The sequence below is a fragment of the Talpa europaea genome (genome assembly GCF_964194135.1).
Source record: "Talpa europaea genome assembly, chromosome: 15".
Lineage (NCBI taxonomy): Eukaryota > Metazoa > Chordata > Mammalia > Eulipotyphla > Talpidae > Talpa > Talpa europaea.
The window spans coordinates 69,448,169-69,459,431 of record NC_140083.1 but is presented as its reverse complement, the minus strand read 5'-3'; the positions used below and the strand labels follow the sequence as shown (position 1 = coordinate 69,459,431).

At 51.2% G+C, this 11,263-nt stretch overlaps 1 protein-coding gene across 1 annotated transcript; it reads right to left on the bottom strand.

Moving 5' to 3' along the window:
- Positions 1-6,709: 6,709 nt before the first annotated feature.
- Positions 6,710-9,654, bottom strand: RBP5 (retinol binding protein 5; the record flags this gene model as incomplete). Its single annotated transcript, XM_084255508.1, has 4 exons — positions 6,710-6,763; positions 7,166-7,267; positions 9,151-9,329; positions 9,582-9,654. The coding sequence occupies 4 exons, from the start codon at positions 9,652-9,654 to the stop codon at positions 6,710-6,712; spliced, it is 408 nt and encodes a 135-aa protein (XP_084111634.1).
- Between the last annotated feature and the right edge of the window lie 1,609 nt (positions 9,655-11,263).

Here is an 11,263-nt window from a genome sequence, read left to right as displayed (position 1 = left end):
ATTAAAACTTGAGAATGTATGTTAGCTATCTGAGGTGCAATTAACTGTTACCACATATAGCAGTTTAGAATAACGTATTATTTCTCATCATTTCTGAGGGTTAGAATTCTAGAAGCCGCTCAAGGGATTGGTTTGGGCTCAGATTCTTTCAAAGGCTGCAGTCATCTGAAGGCTGGACTGGGGCTCAACAGTCTGTCTTCCTAGGACATTTAACTCTCCTTCTGACTTGGACACTGGCTTTGCCCAGAGTGATCTAAGGTAGAATGAACAAGACTGATGCCAAAATGTCCCTTTAAAAAATATTTTTGTTTTATTGTGATGTGAACCCAGCTTGAGATTGTCCCTCTTAACAAACGTTTAAGTGTACAATGCAGTATTGTTAACTATAGACATGAAGTTATTAAAAAAAATCCAAAATGTCTATTATCCTAGCCTTGGAAGTGAGAGTATACTGCTACCACTTTCTTTTTTCATTTTGAAATGACTATTCTTTCCTCCCTTGATTGTCTTAGTGCCCCTGTCAAAAAATCCACTGATATAAATTTAAGGTCTTTTAACAATTTTTTTTTTTTGCCTATCTCTGCTAAACACCCTAGAGGACTAAAATATTGTCTTTAGATGAAATTATATTTTGATAATAAAGATTCAGATGATTCCATTAGTGTCTAGACACATAATTAGGAAAAAAGCAACCGAAAGCAAAGAACTATCAAACACTTAAGAAAATAGAAGATATTTTATACAATAAAAATGATTGTTAAGTGTTGATTAGCATTTTCTTAGTAACTCAGAGTGCCCTAAATACTAAAAATTGAATCACTCCAGCTAGCATTCTGATTCTTCCTAGAATAGGACCAAATAAAGGAATACTCACCAATGGAAGTCACCGAAATGTACTTATTCATTTATTCAAAGATTAACTTTTTTTAATAGAATGATCCCATTGAAGGATTATTTTCCCCACCACCATCCTTTGTGCCCTCTTGTCCCCTTCCCTCGCCCCTCCCTCTTAACCTCAGAGCCCTGATAGTGTGTACTAATGCCCACTGGTTTTTGAAACTGTTTTAAATAATTGAATTGTCTGTTGTGTAAATGTCCAGTGTTTTTTGTTGTTGTTGTTCTGACTTATTTTGCTGTATAGAATTCTTCCAAATTCCCTTCACTTTATTGAAAATGGCTGCCTTTCACCCTTTCTTACGTCTATATAGTACTGCATGGTGTGGTTACACCACATCTTCTTGGTCCTGCGGTCCACTGATGGGCATTTTGGTAGCTTCCATGTCCTAACTATTGTGAATTATGCAGCTATAAACACTGTGGAACATGTGGGGTTTTTTGTTGATGTTTTGCATTCTGTGGATAAATGCCCAAGAATGGTATTGCTGCGTCCTACGGTGTTCCCATTCCGCAGCCATATTTTATTTGTCACACAGACCAATCCTGACACAGTGTAGGAAGGAACCATACAAAGTTGGGGTTGCCAGGAAGCAGGACTCATCAGGGGCCATCTTGGAGGCTGGCTAACCCAGAAGTAGGCATATTATTTTAGTACAATAAATGCAGCCACTCAGTTGGCAGGATGTACAGCTGTTAGCTAAGTGTGGCTGTATTTCAGCTGCATGAACCTGAAACCAGAGTTCTTTAGGGTGCTCTGACCCTCTTTTCTTTTACCCTAAGACCTGAAGGGCCCTTTACCCCTCTCATCAGAATACAACCTGCTGGACCCACAGGAGACTAAACACAAGTGGAGGTGGGGTATGGGAAGGATAGCAAAAGGGTAAAAGAGACCAAAAACAGTTGATAAAGAGAGAGGAAGTGTAAGAAGATGAAGGCCCACCCTCATGTCCAACCTGAGGGTGACCAGAGTGAGTCCTGAGGATCCAGGACTATATTTCCATGCCAACAGACTGTTCAAAAGGACAAGTTCAGAGTGGCAATTTCAGCACAAATCTCCCCCACCCTGGGGGCTTTGTGTGGACTTTAAGTCTGAAGGTGAGTGGCTCTGGGATTCAGGGAGATACTGCCGTTTGAGACCTTGGGCTGAGAATGGGGAGACAACAACTTCTCACTATCTCACCCTCACCCCCTACCTGGGACCTTTTGCCTGCTCTGATAGCCAAGGTGAGGGCTATACTGTCTCAGAAGCTCTGGTGTCAGTCACTTACAGTTTGGTATAAATGAGGTGTGGGAAGGGTGTCAGGGCCACGGGCAGTGATGCGTCACCCTAAACAATAGAGTACAAGGCTTCGCTTCCAGTTTAGAAAATTTCAATCAAGAGAAGAGGTAGGAGGGCCTCCTCGGTGGCACAGTGGTTGAGCGCTGGGTTGCGAAGCTGCCCGTGGCCTCTGCGGCGCCGGTTCGATCCCCGGCTGCTCCCCGGCCACCGGAGGAGGGTCCCGCATGGTGCGCAGACCTCTCCTGCCGCCCGCTGCTCCCCTCAGCAGTGTACTTCGGTCCTTCTGCCTGCTCTGCTCCCCGCTCTGGCTCTGGTGAATTCTCTCACCCTCCCACACTTCTGACTGTACCCAGTGCTTGTATTAATAATAAATAAATAAATCTTTAAAAAAAAAAAAGAGAAGAGGTAGGAGAAAACAAAAGTGAAAATAGCTAACTTTTGTCAGGGGATCCTCTATTCCTGGTACTCTGCTGAGTGATTTTACAAGGAATCTTCACAAAATCCCTAGGAGGAAGTATTCTAGGCATCGCTTTTTCTGACCAACAGATGCAGCTCATCAATGAAAGTTAGTGGCTTGTAGATGTGACCCACATTGCTAACAAGAGGTACAGCCTGATGCCAGAGTCCGCTCACCTGACCTGTGTACGACTCCCTCCTAATTTGAGTACTATTTTAGGTTCATCTAGAGTCTCTGGGGCAAGTGCTTTACTGTGAACCCAATGTCCTGGCTGTGCTAGTGCTGCTCTGTTTGGGCACCTCCCATGGGGGAAAGAACAGAGTCTCTGAGGGCTCCCCTTCTCCCAAGTGAGGGACAGGGAAGTGAGACTTGGGAGAGGATGAGGGAGGAGAGAGGATCACCCTCAGCTTGGTGGAGGGCCAGGACGCCCTTGATTAGACAGGGATCCCCTTGGTCTTGCTGAAAGGGTCAGAGTGGCAGGTGAAGTTATCTCATGTCTGTGACGCTGAAATGGCCTCTGGTGGGGGTGGACATTTAATGTGGACTGCAAGTGCCCACAGAGCTGACCTGGAGATGCCTTGTTGGCTGAGATCTAGGATCTGTGGGTGCTGGTTCTGGGCCTTCACCCGAGGCTTCAGACACCTTGGCTATCATTTTGTTTCTTTCTGCCCCTCCTCTCCCCTGCAAACCCAAATTGGATCCATCAGGGTCCTTCACAGAGCCCACCAGGGCCCCCAACCTTGACCCTCTCATCTTCTGATTTAGTTTCAGTGTCCCCCATCCTCACCTGTCCATAATCATAGACACAGCCCTGGGGTGGCTCCAGATTGGTCTCTGGGGAGCCTGATGGCATGGGTGCTGTCATCACTGAGGGGGGTTATGGTGGGGGATGTCCTGGGATGTCTCCCAGAAACTGGGTGGGGATGCTGGAGGTGGCCCCTCCAGGCTGGGCAAAGGCAGACAGTCCCAGAGGAGGAAGGAGATCCTGTGGAAGTGCCGAGAGAGATGGCACCCCTGGCCTCTTCCTGACCTGTGGGAACCCTTGTCCCAGATGTGGTTTTTGCCTTTAGGGGATAATGATTGGGTGGGAGAAGGGATACTAGGATTTGCAGTGGTCCTGAAGGGTCCCCTGCTGCCAATAAGGGCCCCAAGCTTGTTCCAGGGTCAGGCTTCAGGCTGGGATTGTCTTTGTGCTTTAGTGCGGGGGAATTTCCTGCTTCCACCTGGCCCCTTTTCAATGTGCAGGTCTGAGCAGGTGGGTGGCATGTGGGAGAGTGAGTTGAGGGGAGTGGGACAGTAGGGGAGGGGTGCACTCCATTGCTACTCCTGCCTCCTTTTGGGCCCCTGACCAGAGTGCAGAACCTGAGTCCTCAGGCAGCCTGTGCCCGCGCTGAGAAGCACACCCATACCCTGCGTCCGCTATGGGTCAGTCTCTTCTGAGCAGAAGGATCCGACTGGCTTCAAGGACGAGGGATAAGATCACTGGGTTCTGGCTGGAAGGCTGTTTGTGACCATTTGGTGTTCTGGGCCTGGAGGCGTGGGAAGGACCAGGACTTGGCTTGAACATGCAGCTATTCCATCACACATGGAAACATACCTTTTGGATGCCTGATCATCTCCCTGGGGGCTAAGACACTGGTCAACAAAGTCAGAGTCAGCTTTGTATGCCCCCAAAGGGCTTGGGGAGGGGGGACTCTGGGGACCGTAGTCACCTCCCTGCTTTTTCTTCATGCTGGAGCTGTTGGTGACCAGGTGACCAACTCTTCCATCTAAGGATAAATGAACAGCTTTGGGGTCTTGTGAGGATAAGTTTGTGGATTGTGTGTGTGTGTGTGTGTGTGTGTGTGTTGGGTACCGGAATATTCAAGAAGTTTTGTCAGAAGGGAAGACTGAACTTTGTGGGTCTGACCCTCACCTCTGTGACCAGCATCCACTCACAGCAGTTCTGACTCCCCAAAGTCTGAGGTTGGGGTGGTTGGGTGCGCCTCTTTGGAGACGCCTCTGGAGCTGTTCAGTCCTCTTCTGGTTCCTTGTATGCAGTTGGGGGTCTCCAGACTTCTGGGACTCTGGCTCCTGAAGGGTTGGTGTGGGTGTGGACTGTGAAGTCGATGGAGTGAAGGCTCAGGTCACCGGAGTTTTGGTAGACTGGCTGCTTTCTCTTGGACTTGATTGTGGCCATGTGGGCCTTCACGCTCCTGAGTCAGGCCCTCAGGCAAGACTCCAGCAAGGTGACTGGACTGACAAGAAGAGCCAAGGACAATCCCGCAGGGAGAGGCTTGGACATGTACGTGAACTCAGAGTGGCTGAGACACTGTGGTTTTTTTTTTTTTTTTTTTTTTTAAAGATTTATTTATTTATTTATTTATGCAAGCACTGGTACAGTCAGAAGCGCGGGAGGGTGAGAGAATTCACCAGAGCCAGAGCGGGGAGCAGAGCAGGCAGAAGGACCAAAGTACACTGCTGAGGGGAGCAGCGGGCGGCAGGAGAGGTCTGCGCGCCATGTGGGACCCTCCTCCGGTGACCGGGGAGCAGCCGGGGATTGAACCGGCGCTGCAGAGGCTGCGGGCAGCTTCGCAACCCAGCGCTCAACCGCTGTGCCACCGGGGAGGCCCTGAGACACTGTGTTGACCTGGCAACTTAGGCAAAGGGTGAATGCACAGGTAGCACCTCTGCTTTGCTGTCCCTTGGAAAGGGACAAGGTAGGAAGCAGCAGCCCTTGGAGATTCTACTGGGTGCCTTTGCCCAGAGGAGAGCGCTCTGCTGCCCACTCATCTGGGGGCATCTGCAGAGAGGGTGGGCAGGGTGTCAGCAAATCCATTTCCACTTTCTTTTGCTTTTCCAAATGTTTTCCAGGCTGTATGGTAGGATCAGTGTAGCTGAGTTCTTGGCCAGAGCCCCAGTGACTCTTGAGGGTGTAGGGGGCCTAACCAATGCAGGAAGAGGGGTGGGAGTTCATCTAATGAGAACTCGCCAGGGACTTTCCAACACCCCCCACCCCCTTTCCCTCCCTAGCCAGGCTCTGTCCCCACTCACACTGAGCCTGCTTCTCTGTCTCTTGTCTCACAGGACTTTTATTCTGGAAGAATCAAGACTCTGGAGTTAGGGCCCAGACCCTGAACAGGACCTACCTTCTGGGCTCTTTTCCAGGGCAGTGGCCCCCTGATCCTCTGTCCCCAGCCTTGCTGGTCTTTAAGTAGAGGGTCCTAGAGCCAGGCCTGTTGGTCTTCTCCCTGTGGTTGCTGAAATACCCACAAGCCCCCATTTTTCTATCCTTTAGCCTCCATCTGTTTTCCTTTCTAGACTCTTCTGGCCTTCTTCCTGCCTGTTCTTGTCAAGCAGACATGGAGTCCGGATCACTATCTAGAAGCTTCCCAACTGCCCGCAGCTCTGGATGAAGAATTTCTCCCAGTTCCATCCCTCTTCCCCATGTGTAGGAGCCAAGTGCAGGATAACCAGGATGAATGTTGCCCAAACTGGTCTGGGGCCGGGGTGGGGGGGTTGGGAGGTTGGGGGTTGTGGGGGTGTGGGGGTGTGGGGGTGTGGGGGTGGAGGTCAGGGAGAGAAGAGGGGGAAAGCTTGGGCCTGGTTCTGTTGAGCAAGTGGGGTTTTCTCATGAATAAGGACAAAGAAAAGGGTAGAAAGACTGCCTGTTGCTCCTGTTTAAATTCCTGAACCCCAGTCACAGTTTCCCAAAAAAGCCCACCAAGATAGGGTTTTCAGTACTCCCCAAAGACCTGGAGCTTAGTTCTTTCTTAGATGGAACAGGAAGAGGCCAAATGAACTGTAACGAGTCGAGATGGGTTATTCTCAAGGGTCCTTTCCCCTGGTCTGTTTCTTTTATCCAGGCGACCAGACCTAGAGCTGGAGAGGAGGGTGTGAACTGATACAGGATGGAGGATGGAGGGAGAGAAGGCAATGTGGCCTGGGGGCTGCAAGTTACCGATTAACATATTAACACAGGACCTGAGGGCAGGGAAGTGCCTGGGCAAGGGACTGCTGACCTGGGTCTGGAAGGAGCACCCCCAGGAGGAGCCCTGGGCTGGTGCTGTCTGGAGGGGCATTTGGCTGCTCTCCGGCTACTTGACCTTCCTGAAGACCTGCTCGCACACGGCATCCCTTGCGGTCAGCTCCTGGGGACAGAGTAGGAATGACAGGAAGAAAGACGGTTCTTGCCACAGGAGCTCCTGTCTCAAGGTCCTTGAACTCCACTGAATCCTTCAGGACACATCAGCCTCAGCTTGTGATGTATGGGGAATTGTCTCATTGTTCCAAACCTCCACGGTTCACCCCAGAGGAAGGAAGGTAACTGGGCTACATCTATCTCCAGTTCTGATTTATGAACTTTTGTCTGACTTGCAAACAAACTGGACCTGGATGCCTTATTTCTTCCTCTCTCTTCTGCTCCCAGTGCTTTTGTCTCCCTTCCTTGGGCAGTTGGGGAGGTGTGTGGGTGGGGAGGAGTAGACTTATTGGACTTGGGCACGGGGATCACCCCTAGCTGGAGCCACTCGCCCGGCCCTCACCCAGCTTACCAGATACAACATCTCTCCCTCCAGCCAGTGTCTCCAGCCTCGGTTGGGGACCTCTCCTTTCTGCACAGACACCAGTTGCTCCTCTTCCCAGGTCACTATGGTCTGTAGGGGAAAGCAGGTACACAGGAAGAGTGAGGGCAAGACACCCAAAATGCATCCCATTCACACTGACTGGACTACTTTCCCCCCAACATTAGACACCACTTGCTCCAGCCCCTTCACTCTGGAGGAGGGGCTGCTCTGACTCAACAGAACCCCCTTCCCCATTCCCAGAGGCCACCAAGGGGTGCCCACAGCTCATCTGCAGTGATCAAAGGGCCAGGGCAGAGATAGAGCAAGATAACCAGGGGTGACACCGGAGATGGGGGTGGTGAAGAACGGACTTTGTTGATCTGGAGGGACCTTTGGGATAGAAGACAGATCAGTCCCACCAGAGAATCTCTTTTCTCCTTTTTCTTTTTAAGGACTGCGGAACCATCCATGGGAATGAAAGGTCAAGTCCCCTCAATCAGAGCTGGGTGGGTCTGGGCATTGCCATGGACATCGCTGAGCTCTCTCATATGACAGGTTCTACCGAACGTGTAGCTCAGAATCTCCAGGATCCTCAGATGCCTTAGGAAGCAGATGGACTTTACCCAGAATGTAGCTTGTCACTGAAAGGGTGTAAGTCAGGGAGGGACATGGTCGACTTTGCAGTTAAAAGACTATGTAGACTAAATTAGCCACAATTTTGGGCACCAGCTGAGAAATGAGGGCCTGAGTTAGAAGGTGATTGTGAGAAAGGCTAGAAAGGAAGGGATGAGAGGCCATGAGAACAGCAATGTTCAATAGAAATTTAATGGATCATAAATGCAAACCACATTTATAATTAAAAAACGCCTAGTAGCCACATTAAAAAAGTTAAAGGAAACAAATGAAATTTAATTTTAATAAAACATGTAACCTAACATATCCAAAAGACTGTAATTTCAGCATGTGTTCAATATAAAGACTTTAGAGACTCTTTATATTCCTTGTATTTTCAAGATGTTTTCTATTTTTTGTATTTTAAAAATTCAGCATGTATTTTATGATGTGAGCACATCTTAATTTGGATTAGTCATATTTCAAATGTTCAGTCTCTAGCTATGACAAGCACCTGCTATGTTGGACAGTATAGAAGTTATAAAGATTGCGATAAATTAGATGCAGTGTAGAAGATATAAGATTTCTTGACAAAATAGATGCAGTGCTTGTGTGTGTGTGTGTGTGTGTGTGTGTGTGTGTGTGTGTATGTCTGTGTTGAGGGCGCACAAGTAAGGAGGGAACACAAGATACTGACCGTGACTGCCAGGTCACTGGTCTGGCTGGTTACTGCCCTTAATGGAGAGTCAGTGTAAAAGCAGGAATAGCTTTGGGGAGGAGATAATGAATTTGGGTTTGATGTTAAGGCAGGCAGATGGAAATACTGTGCAGGGAGTTGAAAACGTCACCCTGGAGCTCAGGAGGTGGCTCTGGCTGGGGAATGCATGTCAAAGTAGCTGAAAGCAGGCATGTAAATGATCTAACTAACGGATGGCATAAGGACAAGAGCGAGAATGTCAGGAGCAAAATCCTGGGGGAAACTCAGTTTAAGGGGCTATAGAGGATTACAGTCTGCAAAGTAGACCGACAGGAACACTTGAGAAGCAGGAAAGGCAAGAGGCAAGTTACACAGGCTAAAGGGAAAGATACTCTTCGGAGACCTGCAGGGTCACAGGCTAGAGGCTTAGCAAATGTTTGCCCATTGGCTTGAGGGTGATGTGCTCTTTTTGTCCTTTGGGCTGGTGATAAGAGGGGGCAGGGATGAAGTGGGGGAGGAGTGCCGGCGGGGTGCACCAGGAGCTGGTTATCCTGGGAACCTTCGAGGAAATCATGGCTCTGGCCCTGGCTGGGCGAGGTCACTGTTTGCCCTAACTTGTGAAGCGGCACCTGCTCATCCACACCCCCAAGCCTGAGAAAAGTACCTGGCATTTGCGTCCGTCCACGAGCCTCAGGTCCTCCTCAAACTCCACTCCCACCTCGAATTCCAGAATGTAGTTGTGAAAGGTGCTGAGGGTCTTCACCGTGATGTGGCTGCCCTGCTGGTCGATCTCCTTGTCGGGCTTGAGCAGCAGCGCGATCTTGCGCAGGGCCACGTTGATGTCTGTGGGGGCTATCTCTTAGCAGGGCTGTGGTGGCGGCCCCTGGGGCTGGGAGCTTTCCCTCAACTGGGACTGCGGATTTGCTCCCTCCCAGCAATTCCCGGGCTGGAAACGGATCCCATGTCAGCTGCCAGTGCCCAAACCTCTCCAGCTCCAACCGGCCCCCCAATCCCACTTCCCGATGGTTCTGGAGCCAGAGAGGAGAGGGAAGGAGAGAAGGAGCGAGAGGGGTCTGGGATGCAGGAGGCCGTTACTTAGGGCTTGCAGGTAGTCCTCCAAGTTCTTCTGTGAGACAAAGCGATAGTAGCCAGTGAGGTTGGGCGGCATCGTCCAAGCTGGCTGAGAGGATGGTCAAGATTCAGGAGAATTATAGGCTACAGGGTGAGGAGGGAGGGGGTGCTGGTGGCAGGTGAGGCTGGGAGTCTCCCCTCTGGTCCCAAATCCTGTGGGACAGGCTTGTGTAAGTGGCTGTGCTCACCAGGGTTTTTATAGAACCGGGGCCCTTTTGCAATAAGAGTTCCTATCAGACTTCCTCCCTCCCGCCCCCTGATGAGTCTGGGCTGGTGTCTGCAGCCTAAGGGAGGGGCCGGGACTTGGCAAAGTTCTACCTGACCTCGGCTTTTCCTGCGGAAGGAACCTGGAGCAGGGTCTGGGCTGCCACTCATGCAAGACTTGGGTCTTCTTGAAGGTCAGTTTTGGCCACCAGCCCATTTGGGGGCAGACCTGGGATCCATTCCAGAGCCCCGAAGGGCAGTCTCCCATGGGAGCGGGTCTGGCTTGCTGCGCAGAGTGGGGGTTCTTCCAGGATCACCCATCCTGAGATTCCCAGATAGATCGGGAAGCCTGAGTCAGGGGGAAGTGCTGGGGAATGGAGGGACAGCCAACTGGACAGGATTTTATAGGATGAAAAATCCATAATGCCCCCACAGCTGCCTCTGACAACATTTCCAAGCTGGGTCCCCCCCACCTCTGGCTTTGCAGATAGTCCTACAGGGTCATTAGCAGGGAGGCAGGGAGCGCCAAGAGGACTGTCAGCAGTCTGCAGAAGCGTTGGGTTCAAAGTTCTCCCAGCAGAAGGGGAGGGGTTTGGTCAGCTGTTCTGGAGAACTGCATACTCTGGCTTGGGATCCAGGGATTTCCTGCTCTCTCTGGAGTCACTGATGATACCCTCACCCCAGGTCCTCCCACCTTGGGCAGCTAGATGTATTCCCACCGTTGGCAGGGAGGACTAAAGGATTGTACCCCCAACCACACATACACACCAACCTCTCAAACCTACCAGCTTCCTTGGCTTGGAACCAGTTGGGCTGCTTTATCATGGTGTAAAGTGGGCTACTTGGAGGAGGGGGGAAGGTAGGCAGTGGGAATAATCCCACCTGGTGACGAACGGTCCACAGGTAGGTGTGTGTGTTGCACAAACATCTCACTCCTCCAAACCCAGAGCTCTTGCCACGGCCATGCTGCCCACCTGGAAGCCCCTGGACGGACCCTGCAGTGCTAGGCTCTCTGAGGCCCCGGGTGCGGGTTCACCTCTTGGTTCCCAGGAGGCAGCAGGGACTCGCTGTGAAAAGAGGTTAATGCAGAGTTGGGGTGTGTGTGTGACGCAAACGCTGCCCCTCCTCGCCTGCCTCCCTCCCCTCTCCGCTGACGTCTCCCTTCGCCAGCGCCAGGTTCGGGCATCGCTGATCTCCCGATGTCCCCGTCGCTTTCCACCCCCTCCACGGCTTTCCAGCTTCCTCCCCGGCCCCCGCAGTTCTCTTGCTCCCCCAAATTGCAGTCAGGGGAAAAAAAAACTCTAACACATTCTCCGCCCCTGCTCCCGGGTCCCATTGGTCCCCCGCCCCCCTGCAGCGCCCGGGCCCCCCAACCCCCCGATTGGCCCGCGGCCCCATCAATCCCCGCCCGGCGGTGCTGACGTCATCCTGCAGTAGCGGGG